The sequence below is a fragment of the Microchirus variegatus genome (assembly GCF_963457635.1).
Source record: "Microchirus variegatus genome assembly, chromosome: 3".
In the NCBI taxonomy this organism is placed as follows: domain Eukaryota; kingdom Metazoa; phylum Chordata; class Actinopteri; order Pleuronectiformes; family Soleidae; genus Microchirus; species Microchirus variegatus.
In genome coordinates, this window is record NC_139804.1 from 2,550,703 (window position 1) to 2,575,327 (window position 24,625).

At 37.6% G+C, this 24,625-nt stretch overlaps 1 protein-coding gene across 1 annotated transcript; it reads left to right on the top strand.

Moving 5' to 3' along the window:
• Positions 1–7,639: 7,639 nt before the first annotated feature.
• On the top strand, positions 7,640–23,293 carry jam3a (junctional adhesion molecule 3a; the record flags this gene model as incomplete). Its single annotated transcript, XM_083886563.1, has 9 exons — positions 7,640–7,703; positions 17,541–17,612; positions 18,454–18,567; positions 18,826–18,978; positions 20,528–20,730; positions 22,000–22,099; positions 22,219–22,348; positions 23,102–23,153; positions 23,258–23,293. 9 exons carry the CDS (start codon positions 7,640–7,642, stop codon positions 23,291–23,293), a joined length of 924 nt encoding a protein of 307 aa, XP_083742689.1.
• Positions 23,294–24,625: the final 1,332 nt, after the last annotated feature.

Here is a 24,625-nt window from a genome sequence, read left to right on the forward strand (position 1 = left end):
GACGAAAAAAGTTGCAATAAGAGGAAAAATAAAGTCACAATACGACGAGAATAAAGTCACAATACGACAAAAAAGTCGTAATACTAAAAGTCGCAATATGATGAGAATAAAGTCGCAATACGCAACACAACGAGAATAAAGTCGCAATACGGCAAAAATAGTCGTAATATTTTAAGAAGTCGTAATATTAAATAAGTGGCAATAAGATGAAAAAGTCGCAATACGACGAGAATAAAGTAACAATCCAACGAGAATAAAGTCGCAAAACGACAAAAATAGTCGGAATATTTTTAAAAAGTCGTAATATTAAAAAAGTCGCAATAAGATGAAAAAAGTCTCAATCCGACGAGAATAAAGTCGCAATAAGACAAAAATAGTTGTAATATTTTAAAAAGTCGTAATATTAAAAAAAAGTCGCAATACGATGAAAAAAGTCTTGATACGACAATAATAAAGTCGTAAAGTGTAAATACTCATGTTGGTTCTCAGCAGCAGGGGGCGCACACAACACAGTCAGACACAGAGTCAGTCACAAACAGACTTAAAAAAAAAAACCTGAACTGTTCCTTTAACATCTCTTCAAAGCCTTTGAAGCCAAAAGTTTTAGCATACATATATACACACATATATATATACATATATGCATATATATACATATATATGTATATACAGTATATGTGTGATGATGAGCAGATGTGTCAGTGTCAGACTCAGAGTCTTTGTTCAGTCAGATCTCTTTGAACAAACAGGAGAAAACGAGTGTTTCACGACTGAAAGTCATCTCCACGGAGACGAGTGTGAGGAGCAACTGTTCAACATCACAGTGATGAAGAAAAGGTCACGAGTGCAACACTCAGCTCTGTGTGACACAACTGAGATAAAGGAGTTTTAAACGCTTTAAATCGTTGACCTCCTGTTAGAGTCCAGAACACAGCGTCTGAGCTTTGTTATGTGAGGATCGTCTCTCTCTACTGTCACTGTCACATAAACACAATCAAGAAAACAAAAAAACCTTCTTTTAATCTGCTTCTCCAGCTGCACCACTGTGACTGAGGCCGATGTGGTGAAGTGGCTGCGACGCCCCCTGCTGGTCGCACACTAAAAGCTGATTTGAGAGAAAGGAGAGTTTTGCAGCACAGGTTGTTTAGTAGTTACTAGTTAGTTTAGTTTTAAACCAAAAGACACAAACCTTTATGATGGACCTTAACCATCAAAATTAACCTTAACTTAAACAAAAATAACCATTTTAAAATGTGATGGAAAGTGAGGACCACTCAAAATGTCCTCACTTCCTCAAACTTTATTCTCGTCGTATTGCGACTTTATTCGCGTCAGATTGCGACTTTTTTCATCGTATTACGACTTTTTTTAATATTACCACCTTTTTAAATATTACGACTATTTTTGTCGTCTTGTGACTTTATTCTCGTCGTGTTGCGTATTGCTACTTTTTTTCTCGTAGGATTGCGACTTTATTCTCATCGTATTGTGACTTTATTATTGTCATATTGTGACTTTATTCTTATCATATTGCGATTTTATTCTTGTCGGATTGCGACCTTTTTTTATATTACGACTATTTTTGTCGTATTGCGACCCGATAATGATAACTCAGTGTATTTAACAGTCACTATAGTGACAACAGTGATTTAACTCCACACTGCAAATAGACCAGAAACTAGACAGAAAACAGTGCTTTAGTAATTTAAAAATTTTTTATAATATCTCATGAAGACAAACTTTAATATTATTTTTTCAGCTCATCAAGATTCTTTTTATTTTTAGGCCACAATATAAGATAATATAAGACATTCTCACTGGACAGACATGTTTTTCTCACTGTCTAAATCTCCCAGACTCACATGCTTCAGTGACACAGTGAAGTATGAACTTTCAGCTGCTTCTGTTTATGCTGTTTTATTTAAGATCATCTCTCTCTACTGTGTTCACCTCACTTTAAATGTTCTTAAATCGTGTGATTTATTGACGATTCTGCTTCTTTCTGTCAAAACAACGTCTGTTATATTTGGTTTTAGTCGTTTTGTAGCGATTCTTGAACAAATTTGATTGATTTGATTTGATTGGTTAGGTTTTTTTTTTCATACTTTTGCAGTAACTGAAATATTGCGATATTAGCATAGATATTAGCATATCACGATACAAATACGCATTCAAAGGTGATATATTAAGCAAAATTAACTTTTTAATCATTTAAATCCTTATATATGGGACTCTGAAGGTCCTCCTCAGTCTAACTCTTAGAAATAAGGGTTCCAAAAGGGTTCTTCTACAAGGGCTGAGGTTCTACCTGGAACCATTTGCTTCTGAAAAACCCTTTCCTGAAGGGTTCTTGGTAACACTAATGGTTCCAGTAAGAACCATTTTGATCCAGAGAACCCTTTAAAACCCCTTTCCTGAACTAGCCTACGCTGATACGCTGTATCCATGTTATCTATCCATCTTTCTATGCTATCTATCTCTATCTATCCTAGCTATCATGCTATCAATCTATCGACGCTGATACACTGCCGTTAGCTTAGCTGTCACGCTTATGCGATACGTGACTGCGAGATTTTGTGCACAAAACGCAGGAAATCTTGACATAAAAGTTTTTTTTTTGAATCCCGTAAAAAGTTTTTGGACTTCCACTTTTGAATTTAAGGACATATTTTGAATGTTAAGTGTTTTTTTCCCCGACTTAATATCTACAAGGCTGTTCCTGTTAAAGTCTTAGCTGTTAGCATCAACACCACGGGCGATTCAATCTTAATCTATCTATGCTATTTGTTATGCTACCAATCTATCTACGCTATCTATCCATGTTATCTATGCATCTTTCTACGCTATCTATCTCTATCTATCCTAGCTATTATGCTATCAATCTATCTACGCTGATACACTGCTGTTAGCTTAGCTGTCACAGTTATGCGATACTTGTCCGTGAGATTTTGTGCAGAAAATGCAGGAAATCTTGACATAAATGTATTTTTATGACTACCGTAAAAAGTTTTTTTGTATTTAAGGACATATTTTGATTGTTAAGTGTCTTTTTCCCCGTCTTAGGCTGTTACTGTTTAAATATTAGCTCTTAGCATCAACACCACGGGCAATACATTCTTTCTCTATCTATGCTATTTATTATGCTACCAATCTATCTACGCTGTCTATCCATGTTATCTATGCTATCTATCTCTATCTATCCTATCTATTATGCTATTAATCTATCTACGCTGATACGCTGCCGTTAGCTTAGCTGTCACGGTTATGCGATACTTGGCCGTGAGATTTTGTGCAGAAAATGCAGGAAATCTTGACATAAATGTATTTTTATGACTAGCGTAAAAAAGTCTTTTTAGAATTTAAGGACGTACTTTGACTGTTAAGCATTTTTTTCCCCCGACTTAATATCTGCACGGCTCTTCCTGTTAAAGTCTTAGCTCTTAGCTCCTGCCGTTGAACCCCTTTCAGCTGGAGCTAACGTGGACGGTTGCCATGGTTTCCCATGTCTCTCTCCTTCTCTACAGGTGAACGTTACCTTCCAGAAATAGAGCTCCTAAATTAACCCGGTCATTAATATTCCAGGGGGAAAAAGTCAGCCGGTGACCGCGCTGTGGAACAGTTCACGCCCCAAAATCTTCTTCACGATTTGAATCACAGCGAACTAAGCGTTATTTATTCCTCGTTCCCCTCCCGTGCATCACGTCATCGCTCAGTTCACATGTGGAATCTATTAATACCACAGTGTTAATTGAGCTGAGCTGCTAATGCCTGACTCTTGGTTGGCAAAGAGTCGCACATCGTTTAGCCCGAGTGACTGTGATGATCAGTCACTGTCGCTCGTCAGTGACTGAGAGAATGAAACGTCTGAAATCTGCTGAGGTTCAAATCTAAATAACTCAATAAATGTTTCTAAGAGATGGAAGAGAAAAAAAGGCACATTACAAGTTTTTAATTTACCTCCAATCAGGAGGTTCTGTGAGTCATTAGCACGGGTTTATCTGGACGTTTGTCCTGATGTTAGCAACTTAGCCCATCTATCTATCTATCTATCTATCTATCTATCTATCTATCTATCTATCTATCTATCTATCTATCTATCTATCTATCTATCTATCTATCTATCTATCTATCTATCTATCTATCTATCTATCTATCTATCTATCTCAGTTTCTACACTATCTCTTGCTATATTTCTACGCTAATTAGCCACCTTTTACGCTATTTATCTATCTTTCTACACCATCGATCGCCATCTTTCTACGCTATCTATCTATCTATCTATCTATCTATCTATCTATCTATCTATCTATCTATCTATCTATCTATCTATCTATCTATCTATCTATCTATCTATCTATCTATCTATCTATCTATCTATCTATCTCAGTTTCTACACTATCTATCTATCTATCTATCTATCTATCTATCTATCTATCTATCTATCTATCTATCTATCTATCTATCTATCTATCTATCTATCTATCTATCTCAGTTTCTACACTATCTATCTATCTATCTATCTATCTATCTATCTATCTATCTATCTATCTATCTATCTATCTATCTATCTATCTATCTATCTATCTATCTATTTCTGTTTCTACACTCTCTATCATCATCGCTCTACGCTAATTGTCCATCTTTCTACGCCATCATCCATCTATATTTCTATGCTATCTAACGCCATCTTTCTACGATATCATCTATCTATCGATCATCACCATTTTTCTACGCTATCTATCTATTATGCTATCTATCTCAGTTTCTACACTATCTATCGCTAGCTTTCTACGTTAATTATCCACCTTTCTACGCTAATTATCCAGCTTTCTACGTTATCTATTGCCATCTTTCTACGCTATCATCCATCCATCTATCTTTCTATGCTATCTAACGCCATCTTTCTACGCTATCATCTAGCTATCGTTCTACGCTATCTATCGCCATCTTTCTACGCTAATTATCCACCTTTCGACCCTAATTATATATCTTTCTACGCTATCTACCTCTATGTTTCTACGCTATCCTCTATCTTTCTATGCTATCTATCGTTATCTTTCTGTGCTATCTATCGTTATCTTTCTATGCTATCTACCTCTATGCTTCTATGCTATCTATCATTATCTTTCTATGCTATCCATCGTTATCTTTCTATGCTATCTATCGTTATCTTTCTATGCTATCTACCGCTATGCTTCTATGCTATCTATCGTTATCTTTTTATGCTATCTATCGTTATCTTTTTATGCTATCTACTTCTATGCTTCTATGCTATCTATCGTTATCTTTCTATGCTATCTATCGTTATCTTTTTATGCTATCTACCTCTATGCTTCTATGCTATCTTTCTACGCTATGTTATCTATCTCTATCTACCCTATCTATTATGCTATCAATCTATTTACATTGATATACTACGTTTTATTTGTACGTATTTATTTATCTGATTCAAAACTATTTTTGTTGTTGGGATTTTAAATGAAGAATAACGTGTTTAAGTGACTTTAAGGACTTTTAAAACCGTCTATAATATGATATTTAATTCTGTCCATTGACACAAAATGGTGCTCTGTGATCTGTGATGAATGTGTGTGTGACAGTTTGACAGCTGTGGTCATGTCCAGTTATACACTGCCCCCTGCTGTTTATTAGCAGGAGTGCAGTGTATTAGAATACCAATTAAAAAAAATAAATAACAGAAAATTAAGTTCATGAAACTGCTGGGGGTTTTTTTTGTGCTAAATGTGACTTTTCACGTGTTCTTGGATCATCTGTTATTATGGGATCTGTGATGTTTCCATGACGACGCCTGTTGTTTTTCTCACCGGTGAAGAACAACGATGATTTTGTGTTTTCAGTGATGTAGAAAAAATGATGTGTCGGCAACTTCCTGTGTGTGACCGTCCATCCTCCTCCTGATGTCCTCGTGCACATTAACATGAGTGTGTGTGTGTTCGCCCTCAGCGTCGTCTCACAGGCAACTACAGCCCTTTATTTGGACTCAAATGATGATTATTTGTGATATTTGTGTTGAAATGATATATTTTCACTGTATTTTTAGTTTCACATCCATATAAAGGCAAATCAGTATGTTTTACATCATGTTCTAATGTTTATTTTTGCTGAAATTATGTATTTTATCTATAATTTTTAGTTTCGTGCTCAAATAAAGGGCAAATCACTGTCTTTTACATCAAGTTTTAGTCGATCATTTGTGTTGAAATTATCTATTTTAGATTTTCTGACATATAAATGCAAATCGGTGTGTTTTTCATCATGTTCTTGACGTTAATTTGTGTTGAAATTATGTATTTTCACTGTATTTTTTTGTTTTACGGCCAAATTTGGCAAATTATCAAGTTTTACATCATGTTTTAGAGCTGAAATTATCTATTTTAACTATATGTTTTAGTTTTATGTCCAAATAAAGGCAAATCAGTGTGTCTAACATCATGTTCTAGTGGTTTATTTGTGCTGAAATGATGTATTTTCAACGAAATGTTTAGTTTTACATCCATATGAAGGCAAAAGACTGTGTTTTACATCATGTTCTAGTGCTGAAATGATCAATTTTAACTATATGTTTTAGTTTTATGTCCAAATGAAGATAAAACAGTGTGTCCAATATCAAGTTCTAGTTGTTTATTTGTGCTGAAATTGTGTATTTTAAAGATAACTTTATTTTTTTCTCATTATAAAGGCAAATCAGTATGTTTTTTGTTCTGAAATTATGTATTTTATCTATAATTTTTTGTTTCATGCTCAAATAAAGACAAATAAGTGTGTTTCCATCATGTTCTAGTGATCTATTTGTGCTGAAATTATCTATTTTAACTATAATCACTGTGTTTTACACCGATTTGTTCAAGACGTCAGGTACAAAACTGTCTGACGGAGTAATTTAATGACTCAAAATAGCATTTTCCACCTTAAAAATCATATTAAATGTGATATAAATGAATAGCCTGACACTGGAATTGAGAAGATTGACGAGTTACAAGAGGGAAATCGGGCTATTTGGTGGAATAAATGGAACAGATCAGAGTCATTGATTCGATTGCTTTAGTATGCACTGTGATTTGCGTTTATCGATCACTGCGATTGATCACTTTATCTACATATATATATGTATATATATATATATACAAATATATATATATATACACTTGCACTCCCTGTGCCAAATGAGCATTGGAGTTAAAAGATACCATTGATATAAATCAATAAATATTTTAATAAATAATAAATAATATTTTTAAATAAAGCCATTTGTTGTGTTTACAAACTCATAAACATGCACACAATGATATAATCCTCATTATAAATGATTTATGTCGATGATTTAGACACAACAGATTTACTGTTTACTGTACGTGTTGAGGATCTTTGACCTGCAGTACCGCTCGTGTCCAGCGGGAGGAGCTCCTCTGCTCCGCTGAGGCCTGTCAGACGGCGCTGAGGGCGGAGTCCTCGTGTTCTGTTGTTGCTATGGAAACTGGTCGATGGCAACAGCCTCCAGTGTGTCCTCCCTCCTCCTCTCCTCCTCCTCACCTCCTCCTCTCCTCCTCTCCTCCTCCTCCTCCTCCTCTCACAGAGGTTCCGCTGCTGCCGCTGAAGCTGCTTCTGTCACCCACAGATGATGAGACGCTACAAGATGGCGGTGACGCGGCTCGTGGCTTGTCTCGCGCTGTGCTCGAGCCTCGGTGAGTGTGACTGATCTTTATTTTTATTTATTTTATTTAAAAAAAATCTTTTATTCGACTCATTGTTGCCGTAAAAAGGTGTCGCAGGTGTCGTTAAGAGCGCGAAGCAGAGGCGTAGCAGCTGTCACTACATGCTAACCGCGTTAGCTTCGTGGCTTGGTGTTTTCTGTGTGTGTGTGTGTGTGTTTAAATATCACAGAGATTTTGTTTGTTTGTTTGTTTGTTTGTTTTGCGTGAATATTCCGTTTCACACCTGACGTAAATGTTTGCTGTGTGACGTTCACTCACTCACCCACTCATTAACGGGCTCCTGATGAGACGTTCACTGACGCTTCATATTATTGTTTATTTAAAAAAAAAACACACATAAATATAAATATGTGTATATATGTATTTTTTGCGTTAATATTTCGCGTTTTTACCTGACGTTAATGTTCGCTGTGAGACGTTCACTCATTAACCCACTCACTCATTCACAGCAGCTCACGGTGAGACGTTCACTGACTCTTTGTCTAATATTATTATTATATTATATTATTTTTATATATATATATATATATATATATATATATATGTATAAATATTGCGTGAATATTTAGTTGTTTTCACAGTACACGAGACATTCACTGACTCTTTATCTAATATATATGTATATATATATATACATGTATTTATAAATATTGAGTTGTTGTTTTTTTTACCTGAGACACTCACTCATTAATTCACAGCACATGAGACGTTCACTGACTCTTTGTCTAATATTATTATTATTATAGTATATATATATATATATATATATATATATATATATATAAATGTATGTATATATATTGTGTAAATATTTAGTTGGTTTTTTTTACCTGTGAGACACTCACTCACTCACTCACTCATTAATTCACAGCACATGAGACGTTCACTGACTCTAATATTTCATGAATGAATGAATGAATGAATGAATAGTTTTATTTCGGTTAAAATATAAAACACTTCATTGTTTTTTTTTACCTGCCGTAAATTTTTGCCGTGACACTCACTCACTCACTCACTCACGATGAGACGTTCACTGACGCTTCATTTCGTCTGATATTGTTGTTTTCTTATTAATACGTCCACTTCTCTGGGATTTTTTTATTTGTGGAATTATGAATCAATAACGTTGAAAATATACTTAAAACCCCCAACAGGAACGCAATCAGCTCGGGGGTTTAAATAAAACGCACCGTAAACCTTGTGTTAGTTTTGCTGGATGACGGAATATTGCAACGTTAAAATGACGAGCGTCTCCTGCTGTGGCCCTACGATGAAAAACGCTCCTGTGAGCGTTGACCTTTTTCGTGGATGAGGTGGTGACTAATGTTGGTGGCTGTGATGTCATGAGCGCAGCAGCAGCAGCAGGTCGAGGACGCCAGTCATGGTGAGGTCACACATGTGTGTGAGGCGACACACACACACACACACACACACACACACACACACACACACACACACACACACACCGAGTGTCCTGAAAACAGCTTCACATTGATGGATGTGCTGTGTCCACTGTGCTGATGCTGCTGCTGCTGCTGCTGCTGATGCTGAGTGGAAGCTGCTGGAGCGAAGACAGAGTCTGCTCGCACATCACTGAGGTGGTGGAGCTTAACATGACTCGGGTCTTTTTAACTCTGTGTGTGAATCACACGACTCAGCAGGCGACTGAAGAGGCTAACGTTTAACGTGGCGGTCGCGTCCGACGACGAGCAGCGACCGGGACCGACATTTTTTGAATATCGGGCCAAAAACCTGCACAAAAAAAGACTAATTCTGTCAATTTATTGTTCAAAACGTACACTCTTAGAAATAGGGGTTCCAAAAACGGTTCTTCTACAAGAGTTGAGGTTCTTTGCTTCTGAAAAACCCTTTCCCGAGGAAATTTTTTTCCAAGGGTGCTTGGTAACACGAAAGAGAACCCTTTAAAACCCCTTTCCTGAATAAAGGGTTTTAAAAGGGTTCTTGGTAGAACCTTTTTATAAAGGTCTTTATGCAGCCGTGCTGTGATGACTCCGCCCACGTTGAGGAGGTTCTATGTTGATGGGAAACCATACCAAACCGAGTAGAGACGTGCTGGAACTGTATCGTGGAAAATCGGCATATGTGGATACGTTTTAAGACTCTACACTCTAAATAATAAGGGTTCCAAAAGGGGTCTTCTGCAAGGGCTGATGGTTCTACCTGGAACCATTTGCTTCTGAAAAACCCTTTTCCTGAAGAAAGGGTTTTTCAAGGGTTCTTGGTAACACTAATGGTTCCAGTAAGAACCATTTTGATCCAGAGAACCCTTTAAAACCCCTTTCCTAAATAAAGGGATTTAAAATGGTTCTTGGTGGAACCCTCCAAAAGAGTTCTAGGTGGAACCTTTATACAAAGGTTCTACCTGGAGCCAAAAAGGGTTCTCCTATGAGGACAAGCCGAAGAACCTTATATGGTTCTTCTTAGCACTTTTATTTCCAAGAGTGTAACACAAAATTGACCAGAAATCATCTCCAGATATGCCGATTTTCCACGACGTAGGTCTAGAACGTCTCTACTCGGTTTGGTATGATTTTACATCACGATAGAACCTCCTTAACGTGAGCGGAGTCATCACAGCTCGGAAAACCTCCACGAAGTGATTTTATACGCTACACTCTTGGAAATAGGTTATAAAAAGGTTCTACCTGGAACCCTTTTAAAACCCTTTATTCAGGCAGGGGTTTTTAAAGGGTTCTCTGGACCAAAATGGTTCTTACTGGAATCATTAGTGTTACCAAGAACCCTTGAAAAACCTTTTCTTCAGGACGCGTTTCCATGACGACTGACCAAAAAAAGACGCGTGTGACGTCATGGCACCGGAGTCCAGGCACCGTTTACCAGTTAGCTCCGTTAGCTGCGTTAGCTCCTTTAGCGCCATTAGCACGCCTACAGTGGAGCGGTCTGTTTATTAAAGGAAAGTTTAGCGTTACTTTAGAGACTCGTTTTGACAATCGGGAGTCACGTAAACATGACGTCGTGCGCGTCTTTTTCCATTCTTTTTCCGTACTTTAACGTTGACGCAGTTAACACCTCTAACCTTCCTTAGCGTGTTAGCGTGCCCAGCACTGGTTTTGGTAAATTTGAGTTACTTTTTTAACGATACATTTACAAAATTACAAAAACTTTTTTGTGCGTCATTGGACATGTTTTTTGCCCGATATTCAGTTGCGTAGAAATTTTTTGGCCCTAGTCGCTGCTCGGGCCCTAAAAAAAATATATATATATATATATAAAGGTAAAGTAACATTTTCCTGTTTCTCCTCCATACGTTGGCCTTAATTATTCACGACAACGTGACTCTCTGTGTGAGTTTAATCTGCTGCAGAGATTAACGGTTATTGCACCGTCGCTCTGCCAATCGCAGCGCAGCCGAGTCTGCCCTCGGCATGTTTGCAGCGCTGACTGCACTGGAATGTCTGGGAAAAAGGCTTTTTATAGACGCAACTGGATCAACAACTTTGTGATGAGGGGATGAGGGGATGAGGGGATGAGGGGATGAGGGAGGTTTGTTTTCACAATTATCCCAGAAGAAGATTGTTGAATGCGGGCTATTTCTCTCAGAACAGTCGATAATAAACCTGTATTGTCTCTACGGGATTAGAAATAAGCGCTGAGATTATTTTTTTCATTGTCTTCTCTTCAGCCTCATTGTTTCTCTGAGGCACAGAACTCTTATAGCTTTTATTCTAAACCTGTGTTTGTAATTAGTCCAGCATTGTCTGCTTAATTGACCGGGTTTTGTTTATTCTTTCCCACGACCTACTTTTTTGTTGTTTTTGTTTGGGTAGAAATGAAAACAGCCAAGTGGACTGGCAGAAATTAAATTAATATATGTTACATGATATATCAAAGAAACTAGAAAATATTCACATTTGAGAAGCTGAAAAATGACAAAAACTCGAAAATATTCACATTTAAGAAGTTGAAAAATCAAAAACAAGAAAATATTCACATTTAAGAAGCTGAAAAATCAAAGAAACTAGAAAATATTCACATTTTAGAAGCTGAAAAATCAAAAACAAGAAAATATTCACATTTAAGAAGCTGAAAAATCAAACAAACGAGAAAATATTCACATTTAAGAAGCTGAAAAATCAAAAACTCGAAAATATTCACATTTAAGAAGTTGAAAAATCAAGGAAACTTGAAAATATTCACATTTAAGAAGCTGAAAAATGACAGAAACTAGAAAATATTCACATTGAAGAAGCTGAAAAATTAAAGAAACACGAAAATATTCACATTTGAGCTGAAAAATCTAAGAAACTACAAAATATTCACATTTAAGAAGCTGAAAAATCACAAAACATGAAAATATTCACATTTGAGAAGCTGAAAAATCACAAAAACATGAAAATATTCACATTTGAGAAGCTGAAAAATCACAGAAACATGAAAATATTCACTGTACTGTTATTCTATGTACTGCAATAATAAAGAGAAAGAATGTGTCTGGTGGACGTTTTTGGACTGACGTCCATGTAAGAGGCGATGTGTGCCAAAGGTCGCCTCCAAGGACCTTTTTATCAGCGCTCCAGAGAGCTTTATAAAAACAAACGGTCTGTGTGACACGTTCACTCTGTGTTGTAATCCCTGAAATAATGAGTTTTTAATGCGTATTTGTTGTTTTTTTTGTAATGAGACACTCAGGTTTTTATTTTGTCCCTCAAACGAGACCTCTTTCGGTCCAGCCCTCTGTTTTAGGGGAGCGCTTGTTTTTGTATTTTTTATCTTTTTTGTTGGACAAGCACTTCTTGTGTCTCCCAGGACGTCCAGTCACAGTGGGGGCAAAAATAGCTCGCCGTGGACAGAGTGGGAAAGTCAGCAGCAGAGACCTGGGAGTCAGATCTCAGCAGCGTCTGCAGCTGTGCTCATGTGACCGGACGCACATTTACTTTCAGGCCAGCGATTGTCCGCTTTATGTTTCGGTCACTGTGGCTCAGAGTCACGTTGCAGGTCTCAGGGTCAGTCGTATGCTAACGAGGCTGTTTCCATCAAAGTCCTCGTTGACCCCCGGCGGCGACGTCCGAGCTGGTATCGCTCTATCATATTTGCGACTGCGTTCGAATTTGAGGTAGCAGAAGAAGAAGACGCGGCGATGGGAACCAACAAGCGACCGATTCCGTGGTCAGCCATTGGTAAATCATGGACTCAGACTAGATTTACCAAGAGCTAGTCTGCACAGGAACGTTATATATTGCCTGTTGCTAATGCTAACGCTGTGCTTGCCCTTCCAATGACAACAACTCTATCTTTAGCCAGTGTTAAATGTTTAAATGTAGACAGACAAACTGGTGCTGGCTAATATGCTGTGTTACCATCATGGTACTTACCGGTTTGGTTCAGCGTATTACAGTTTGTAATGGTAAAGCCCTGGGCGACCGAGAACAGTACCTTTACTTGGTAGGCAGGTGTGCAACACAACAGACAACATTGTAGGACATCTAGCTAGTCTAGCTCTACCTCGACCGTACCATATAATTTTACTCTGGTACCCCATGGGAAGGGTGCCAAAGAATGGAACGGTTGGGGTTGTTATTTTATTTTGGTACTATTTTGCTAACTTCCACTCACTAGAGAAGATGTGGGATGTAACGACAATTGTGGACCCGGTGGTGATTGGAGCACTTGAGGCTATAACGCTCAAACTGGGAGGAACTGTCTCCAGGTGATCCTGTGAAGAACATCTGAGATCTCTGTCCAGAAGAACGCAGTCCTAAGATACTGTGCAGAACCTTAGGATGGAGGAGACACAAGACCGCCCCAAGTGGGCGAATGGGGGAATTTAGCAGTTGCTAATTAGTTAAGAAAAGCCTGTGCAGATGATTATTATTGTCTGCTTTCAGCTTCATTGTAAACCCTTCATATTAACCACAGGCGGAGGCCGTGAACGTCTTCATTAGTCAGTTAGTGAAGCTGCTGTTAGTTCCATCCAAACCCAGCAATTACAACATGTAGAAAAGAGGCGTGGACGTGATAGTTTAAGTGCAGGGTGGCAACGTGCTCATTTATCCTCAGTGTTTTCAATTCATTGTAAATTATGATGCTCACATGTATCCTCCTGTTGTTGTTAATTCAATAATTATCCTCCTCTCGCCCAGATTTGCTATTTGTTTTTTGTGGTAGGAAACTTACGTCTCTTTCTTACGGTGGCCCTGAGGTGCAAAACACAAACGCAAATCACAAAACGCAACACAAATCAAAAGCACAAACGCAAATCAAAAAACACAAACGCAAATCAAAAAACACAAAAACATTAACTCAAAACGGAAACACAAATCACACAACGCAAACACAAAAGCAGAAAACACAAACACAAAAGCATTTAACACAACAACATTATCTCACAACGGAAACGCAAATCATAAAACGCTTGATTTGTGTTTGCGTTGTGAGTTAATGTTTTTGTGTTTTCTGCTTTTGTGTTTGCGTTGTGAGTTAATCTTTTTGTGTTTTCTGCTTTTGTGTTTGCGTTGTGAGTTAATGTTTTCGTGTTTTCTGCTTTTGTGTTTGCGTTGTGAGTTAATCTTTTGTGTTTTCTGCTTTTGTGTTTCCGTTTTGAGTTCATGTTTTTGTGTTTTTGATTTGTGTTTGTGTTTTTTGATTTGCGTTTTTTCTTTTGCGTTTGTGTTTTTTGATTTGCGGTTGTGTTTTGTGATTTGCGTTTGTGTTTTGCACCTCAGGGCCACCGTACTTTCTATTCTAATCTGACATTTACAAAGTAAACACTGGGAGCTTGAAGACGTTCACTCAAGCAAGAAACTAAGAAACTAAGAAAATGTCATGTAGAGTTTGTGCCAGAGGTCACGAGGTTAAAGTGACGTTGATTAAATGTGTTTGGAGCTGAAGTTATTTCTGTGCTTCTGAGGTTGTTTTTGTTTTAGGGGATTTTTAATACGTTATTTTTGCAGTGAAATTCGGTGCAAGTTTGGTGTCACAATGTATTCTGTGGTGTTTTAGTGGCTGAATGATTCAAAATTGATTCTCGATTCAACCGATAAGGCAAATTATGGCATCAAAACAATACAGTTTGTATAAGATAATGTGATAATGTGATCACACAAAGGCAAACTTAGGACAAAAGTTAACATTTATTCATTCAAAACAAATAAAAACTTACTTACTGTACAAAAAAAAAACTAGCATAAATAAAAGCTTAGGCTAGCTGCCTTTTTCTCCCAGAATTTACAAAAATAAACTGTACACAAATAACACAAACTGGTGTTTTGTGTGGTTTTTCAAAATAGAAACTTAAAAAAAAAGAAGAAATAATTTAAAAAATCGATTTTTGAAATTGATGAATCGATTCAGAATCGTGGATGATTAGAATCGGATGATTTTTTCCCCCGCTAACGGGTAGATTAGGACATTATTTGCATGATATTTGTATCATTATGAACTAAGCAAACTATATATTTATTTGTGTATCTTTTTGAGTTACTCTACTTTGTATGAAAAGAACGATATAAATATACCTGATTGATTACATTCATTAAAAACTACAGTATGACGTAGAGTTTTGAGTGTTTTCAGGAGCTTCTTGCTCTTTGTGGCTGCAGTGAAGTGACTGTTGCAGTGGAAAAAGCTCCCGGTCTGCTGTGTTTTTGTATGCTCACTGTTCTGCTGCTGTGACCTGAGGTCGACACACAGAGGGACTGAGAGTGAAAAAGCCTCCTACGCCGGCTCCTCAGTATTCACTCATGTAACAGCCTCAAAGAAAGAGAAGCTGAATGTCAGCACATAAACGTCAGTCACAGTCCAAATGCAGTCAAAGTCATAAGAATGGACCTTCTCGAACAGAGGACATCTGATAAGGTAGTGCCTGGCTAAAAGGCTGTTTACGTAACACCTGAAACCTGGAATGTTGACCCACTGGATCCAGAAGAAGTTTCTGGTTCTGCTTTTAGTTATTATCGTCTCACTCGCACATCGTTTAGCCCGAGTGACTGTGACGATCAGTCACTGTCGCTCATCAGTGACTGACAGAAGGAAAGAAACGTCTGAAAGCTGCTCAGGTTCAAATCTAAATAAATGTTTCTGAGAGATGGAAGAGAAAAAAGGCACATTACAAGTTTTTAATTTACCTCCAATAAGGAGGTTCTGTGAGTCATTAGCATGGGTTTATCTGGACGTTTGTCCTGATTTTAGCAACTTAGCCCATCTATCTATCTATCTATCTATCTATCTATCTATCTATCTATCTATCTATCTATCTATCTATCTATCTATCTATCTATCTATCTATCTATCTATCTATCTATCTATCTATCTATCTATCTATCTATCTCAGTTTCTACACTATCTATAGCTATATTTCTACGCTAATTAGCCACCTTTTTACGCTATTTATCTATCTTTCTACGCCATCGATCGCCATCTTTCTACGCTATGATTTATCTATAACTGACTTAAAGTGAAGCGAATAAGACAGACGTGTTATTAACAGTCAAAGTAGCAGAGTGTTTTTACTACTGATGCTAACGGCAGCCATTTTGTTAGCCATGTCCGACTGTTGTCCGACTTTCCGAGTTGTGAATCCAACTTGTGGGGGGCGTTCCAGTTGGAACCTCCGACTAGGAACTTTGAAATTACAACTTCTAACTACAACTGGAAGGCAGTATAGGAAGCATTATTTATCTTTATTATTTATGCAGTATCCAAACTTATTATTATTCTGTTTCTTTTCTTTAAACGATGCTAACGTACCACGAAAATGACAACAGAGAAAAGTGAAGCTTTTCTCTGTTGTCTATTAATGTATCTATTTCGATACATTTCAGTTTTCATACACATTTTTCTTGGTTATGAAAGAGTGTTTTCATAAAGCTGCAAATTGTTTGAACTTTCACTTGAGGGGGGCGTACCAGTTGGAACCTCCGACTTTGAAATTGGAACTTTCTAACGACAACTAGAACGCACCGTAACAAGCAGTTTGAGCCGGTGTACCTAATAAAGTGGCTTGTCCTCATATTGGAGTCAGTTTTTTTCTTACTAAAACACAATAATGTGCAGGACACATGTTCATTTAAAAACTACACATTTTGGCACCGGGTGCTAATCGTCTTAAACAGAGACGGGAATTAACTGTTGTGATATGTTTACCCTGAATGAAACCTCAGGCCTCTCACACTCTCTGAGTTTCTATATTTATCCGTCTAATCCTCTGTTTATTCGGCAACGTGCCCGGTCGATAACGTCAGCTAAAGCTTGTGAGTGCTGTCAGGTTTACAAATTAAGTTAAATCACCGATTAAAAAAAAATTATTGCAGGCCGAGCAACGGCTAAATAATAAATAAATATCCACATTGATTTCAACACTAGTTTAATTTAATCCTGATTGTTCGTACACAATTGTGGAAATTGGAATCAAACTGCCCAAACGCATATTGACATTTTCTCCAATATTCGTTCATCAGGTTGAATAAAGAGTGCTCGTGCCGTTTCCTGCCCTCTCCATTCATTTCCTTTTTTTAAATTAGAAGAAAGAAAAGTGAAATTTAAATCAGATGTATGATGTGTTGAAATCACATGAAAAACTGTTCTGATTTGATTTTTATGAGTGTTTTCATTGTTTATCTTTATTATTTATACAGTATCCTAACTTAGTATTCTATTATTATTCTGTTTCTCTTCTTTAAACAATGCTAACATTCTCAGAGTACTGCATTTCTTTTTGACACGAGATGACAACAGAGAAAATTTAAATTTTGCGAACTCAGCAGCTAGCTAAATTCAATAAAAAACATTATATTATATTTCCTAACTTTTTTTTCGCTCTCTCCACAGGCCAAATCCCATCGTCGGTCGGGGTGACGCTTCGGACCACGGACAAGATTGTGTGGGCGAATGAGTTTGAGCGTAAGTTTGAGGAAAAATCACTTCCTACGAAAGCCATTGATTTAAATTCAATTCAATTCAATTCAAGATGCTTTATTTATCCCGAGGGAAATTATTGTGCAACAATTGGGAGGTAAAAGTGTAGATGTACAAGAGTTAAAAGATACATAAAATAAAATAAAATAAAATAAAATAAAATAAAATAAAAATAAAAATAAAACAAAAAAAAATAAAATAAAGTAAAATAAACAAGTAAGACAAATGCAACAAAGTGCCAAACAGAAGGAAAAACAGTAACTTACAACAGTAACTTAAATGCAACAATGCCACAAAAAGAATCAAAAAAGAATCACAGTCAACGTAGGTATATATAATATACAGCAGTACGCACGGAAATAAAATAAGTACAACTAAAATATGGTGAGCAAATGTTGAAAGTGAAGGTGCATTATGTAATAAATCTAAAGCAAATGGCCATAAAATCCTCCTAATATGTCACAGAGACTCGGGAATAATGTTCATATAACAAACTGAACTCACCAACAACAACAGTACAGACACAATATTTGCATTAAAAGAAAATATTTTGCAGACTGCAAATCATGTTTATGTTTTGAAATCATGTTTTGGCTTCATGTGGCGCCACCTACCGTCGTCTACCAATCATTGCAGTCAGTAGAGTCTCAGCTGCCGAGCAACCACGGGTTGCCACTTGCGTCTGAGGTACAATGGCGGAGAAAACGAAACCTAAAAGACCTCGGTATTTTGAATTTGAGTGTAGTAACCGTTTTTGGCCACATTCTTACACATGGCGCCTTTAAGAAGTGTTGGGTCTCATTGTCACGTGTGTTTTCTTTCACAGCCGTCGAGTTGACCTGTTTGATAGAGTCAATTTCTACAAACAACCCGAGGATTGAGTGGAAGAAGATCAAAAACGGCGTTCCCAGTTATGTTTACTTTCAAAACAAGATATCAGGTAAGAAAAAAAACTCTCTGTCTCTCTCTTTGAAAATCAGCAGAGCACAGAATTTAAAAGCAGCCTCTCAGGAATCAAACCTCTGAAGCTGAATGAATGAGTGAATGAATGAATGAATGGTTCCTTGAAAGAAGTTGGCACCAGGCTCTGTTTTTGCTCTGTGAAGTGATGCTGTGTGTTTCAATGAGCAATTCTTAAGTGTTCGTCTCTCTATGTGTGTGTGTGTGTGTGTGTGTGTGTGTGTGTGTGTGTGTGTAGGCGACCTGGAGCACAGAGCTCAGCTCAGAGAACCGGCCAACATCATGATCTTCAACACCACTCGCTCTGACACGGCCGAGTATCGCTGCGAGGTGGCCGCCATCGACGATCAAAGGGACTTTGATGAGATTCTTATTAGTCTTGCAGTGAGAGGTAAAGTTCATTTGCATTCACTAGTGCAGCGCCCGTAGGAAGTATGTTTTCCTATAGAGGGAGCTGAAGAAGATTCTTCAGTTATGGTAATGCATGATAAGGAACGTAACACTGTGCAACAATTAGGCATAACGCAAAAATGTTTTGTCGGCAACATCTAGCTAAGCTAATGCTGTTTGAAAACAAAAACATTTGCGTTGTGTCTAATGATGTTGCGCAGTGTTTGTATTATGTTAGCCCTACGCTAATGCTAATCGTAGCCTCGCTAGCTTACCTTTGGAAACAGGTTCGCCAAGTTAGCTGCAAAGTAGTAGCATGCTAATGCGGAAATAAATATGTGCTCACGTATTGGTGAATCCCACCTCCCCGCTCCACACAGCGCAGCTGCTGCTGATGAGCCGCTGCCTGCCTGGTGCAGCATGATAAATCACTGAAAATTAAAATTCCTCCCAAAATTTTTTAAAATCAAGGATGCAAACCATCGGGCCATGCTCAACCCATATCCAAGGTCTTAGGGCAATCTGACTAACGGTCAGCGAGATATGCTAGATAATTTCCTGAGTTTCAAAAACTCAATAAAATTATTCCTTAAGAGGTTTCCAAATATTTTCAACTGATCCTTGTTCAGGGCGATGCAGACTATTATGTTGGTAAATTTCGAGTAATTCCGAGATACTTTTTGTTTTCGAGAAGAAAGTCAGCTCACTGTCAAAGTGCATCAGGGCAAATGGATCATTTCCTGAATTTCAAAAATTCACAAAAATTATTCCTTAAGAGGTTTGCAAATATTTTCAATGGATCCTTGTTCAGGGCGATGCCGACTATTATGATGGTAAATTTCAAGTAATTCTGAGATCAGTCAGCTCACTGTAGGAAAATCTATGTACATAGAAAGAAGAGAATGTTTGTCAGGGTATATGCGGACAATTTTATTTCAGTTTCTAACAACTGTTTGAATGAATTTGCCTCATCTGTGTGTTAAACACTGACTGATGTATAATCACCTCACTCAACACTACACTAAAAATCTCAAACTATCCTTTTCATGTCTTTGTCCTTCAAATTTCTCTTCACAGTTTATTAGCTCGTTCAGTCTGAGTGAAACTTTAAAAAGAGGATTTTTTTAATGTGACTCACTTAAAAACCTTCTCATTTATTAAGTAATATATTCACATTACTTATATTCTGTTCCCTTTTTCCTGTCCTATTAATTTGACTGATTTTGCTGACGCACTTCCAGATTTACAGCGTTTATGCTAAATTTAGCTAACGGTCTTTTGGTGTTTCCTCACTAAATCTTCAGCGAAATGTGAGACTTTTTCTTGACGTCTTTACTTCAGGTTTTTATGAACTCGTGATGGCGTCAGCTTTGGGTGTTTTATGCGTCAGCTGACGGTCAAACAGTTAGCTGTAGCCTTGTCTGGTACATGCTAGCTGCCTGAAATACTGAGACTCTGAAATGTATAGAGAAATAAATGAACGTTAAAAAATTGAGCCCCACGATCGTCTGACTGTTGTTGATTTGCCGTGTTTTTTTTGTGTCTTGCAGTGAAACCGGTGGTGCCGCGGTGCAGCATTCCAGAATCCGTCACCGTGGGAACGACGACGGAGCTGCGATGTCTGGAGAACGAGGGTTTCCCCACGCCGCTGTACCGCTGGTTCCACAACAACGAGGAGCTTCCTCAGGATCCGAAAACCAGCCCCAAGTTCGTCAACTCCTCGTACACCATCAACCCCGACACTGGAGGTCTGGTAAGAAAGACGACGGCGGCGGCGACTGCGACGGCGACTACGTAGCCTGGAATATTTGGGATTTTCTACGAACATATGCCATTTAATTTGTTCTATTTTTGATCGTAGCAGCTTATTTCAGCTACTGTTTTAGTCGTTAGTCATTGTAGCGTGTTAGCTGATATGTCATTATTAGTGCTGGGCACGTTAACGGCGCTAATGTTATATATATATATACGTATTCCATGACGACTGACCGGAAAAAAACACACGTGACGTCATGTTTACGTGACTCCCAATTGTTAAAATGAGTCTCTAAAGTAACGCTAAACTTTAGAAAACAGAGGCACACATACGCAGTACACAGCTACGCTAGTTATTTGTAGCGCTGCTCTTTTCTTTTAATAAACAGAGTGCTCCAGTTCCACTGTAGACGAGCTAACTGGCACTAAAGGAGCTAACGCAGCGAACACATACGCAGTACACAGGTATGCTAGTTATTTGTAGCGCTGCTCTTTTCCTTTAATAAACAGACTGCTCCAGTTCCACTGTAGACGTGCTAATGGCGCTAAAGGAGCGAACACATACGCAGTACACAGGTATGCTAGTTATTTGTAGCGCTGCTCTTTTCCTTTAATAAACAGACCGCTCCAGTTCCACTGTAGACGTGCTAATGGCGCTAAAGGAGCTAACACATACGCAGTGCACAGCTACGCTAGTCGTTTGTAGCGCAGCTCTTTTCCTTTAATAAACAGACCGCTCCAGTTCCACTGTAGACGGGCTAAATGGCACTAAAGGAGCTAACGCAGCTAACACATACGCAGTACACAGGTATGCTAGTTATTTGTAGCACTGCACTTTTCCTTTAATAAGCAGAGCGCTCCAGTTCCACTGTAGGCACGCTAATGCCGCTAAAAGGAGCTAACGCAGCTAACGGAGCTAACTGGTAAACGGTGCCTGAACTCTGGTGCGTAAACATGTCGTCACGCGTGTCTTTTTCCGGTCAGTCGTCATGGAAACGTGTCATGCATTAATGTACGTTAACGTTGACGCCGTTAACCGCCATTAGCGCGTTAACGTGCCCTACTCATACATCTTTAAGACAATATTAGCCAATACCGATATCGTGCCGATAATATCTTGCATCCCATCGTAAAAGTTTTACACGTCGCAGAAATTCAACCGTATCATTGAATACATTTCAGGTCAATGTCATAGAACAGATATAAATAGACGTCGACGTAGCAGCTAGCTGTGTGTCCGTCAACCCTCTGAAACTTGTTTCCGCAGAAATTCCGTCGGGTGAGGAAAGAGGACGCGGGAGAATATTACTGCCAGGCCAAGAACGACGCGGGACACGCGCAGTGCTCGCCGCAAACCATGGAAGTCTGTGAGTGACGCGTTTGTGTCCGTGTTCTGTGAAAACTCGGCTTCACACGAGATACTCAACCCCGCCCCCTGCTGTTTAAATCTGATACGGGATAATCTGTAATCTCTGCTCTGCTGCAGATGACGTCGACATCCTGGGGATTTTCCTCAAGTGCCTCGGCGCGGTGATCGTTTTCTTCGGCGTGACCGCGTCCATTTGTCATTACCTCAGACGTGGATGCTTCCACAAAAAAGGTCACAACGACAACAAGTGAGTACAAATAGAAACTGCACTGTGTGTGTTTTTCTCGTCACACTGTTCCCACAGAAAAGAACCTACAATATTCCCAGATTTGAAGAAATTATATTATCATCTTATCGTGATTAACCCCGTCGATGTGCCTTCAAATAAGTCACGTTAATACCGTAATTTTTTTTAACCAACAATAGCCCTCATCATATATATTAAATATGTTTTTTTTTAAGTTTTATCCCCTTGTTAAAGTTTTTGTCATGATGCATCAAAAATTGTGATTTGAATGAGTTTCAATGAGCACATTTTTGTCCGTAGGTGTGTTAGTGTGAGTATTTTAGTTAACTTTGTTTACAGGAGACTAAAAATAAAAAATACATGAATTTTTTTTAGAACACTCAAAAATGCACAACCTGGCATAAATGTTTTAACAATATGCATTTTTTATTTTAACCATTATAAGGCAAAAACACAAAAATGTGTCTCGGTGTGTTTAAGGGTGAATCTTTAAGGGTGATCTGTGGTGACTTTTCCTGGTTTTAAATGCTGTGGCATTGATCATCATCATATTATATTGAGTAAATTAGTGAAATACACTAAATATTATATGTATTGATTAGAAAAATATAACATTTTATATGAAGAATCATATTTCCGGGCTCAGTTAAAGCTACTGCAGTAATATATTATATACTATTATATGTGTTTTTATTGTCATTATTTTTATTTTTTAAATAATGATATACTTTTGTACGTCTGTGTTTATTTCAGTTATAACTGGCCAGCGCAGCGTGACGCTGTTGACTATGGCGACACAGACGAGGTGAATAAACCGTAATTTAAACAGTATTTTTGCACATTTTATTTACTTTTTTAACGAAAGACAAGGACCGTGAAACTCACTGTACTGACTCTGATTGTTCACAGGGCCACTTTCGCCACAAGAGTTCGTTCATCATTTGACGACAGAGAGAGCGAGAGAGAGAGAGAGAGAGAGGACGAGATGGAACCGAGGCAAAAAACAAACAAACAAACAAACAGACAAACACAAACTGTTAAGGTTAAACTTGCAACAATGAGACGTAACATGGCACATGATTCTCTGATGCACATCAAAATCAAACCAACTTGCCAAAGTAATTTTAAAATCATTTTGTGGCACAGTTTTCTCTTTTATTTATACGGTAACAGCATTTAATTAAAGAAAAAAAAAAAGTATTTGTTAGTATTGATTTCAATTTTTTTACTACGGAAGCTCGTTTCTGCCACTTTCAGAAAAAAAGGCAGGCACATGATGAGTCATGATAATAAAATGCTAAGTCATAGTATCTTATAATATTGAGACGCTGAGTCATAATAATAAAATGCTAAGACGTAGTATCTTATAATTATGAGACGCTGAGTCATGATAATAAAATGCTAAGTCGTAGTATCTTATGATTATGAGATGCTGAGTCATGATAATACAATGCTAAGTAAGTAGCTCACATTTACAACTTAGCATATCATAATCATGACGTAGCAGCTCATATTTATGACTAAGCATTAAATTATGACTTAGTAGCTCAAATATATGACTTAGTATTTCATAATTATGACTTGGTAGCTCATATTTATGACTTAGCCTGACTTAGCATGACTTAGCATTTGTCATAAATATGACATTTATGACAGAAAATGTGCCTCCTTTTTCCCCCAACTGGTGGAAACATGCCTCCATATTTTACATTTTAATTTCATTAAGTTGTTTTTATTTTTTTGTAACAAATTTTCCAGCATATTATTATTTATTTTTATTTAAAAACACAAGTTATGTCAAAGCTGTGATATTTGGTCCACGGCGTCAGATGCTGGAAGCCGCGTCAGTCTGTCCACGTTTTTTTCCGGACAATTTTGTTAAAATTTTTAATATTTTTACCGAGTACGCTGACGTTTTCCTTTTTTTTATTATTATTATTATTATTATGATTACGTTTGCTTTTGTCCATAAGTTCGTTGCACGTGGGGGAAAAGTGAGGAACCTTGTTCTTGTAGAAACTGTCGTTATACAGACAACTAGTAGCAGACTGCAAAAGAGTGATTAGCTCAGATTGACATGGCACAATTTATTAGCCTTTATTATATTTACATACAATAACAAGTATTTACGAGTACAGAATAACCACTGAGTTTGAACAAAAATGAAAACAAAATAAACACATGTATCCCACTATGCTGCAGAATCATTACAGACTATAACGGTGGTGGAGTATGATTTTCAGAGTGCTGTTTCTGTGTATAAGTGACCTTCTGTAC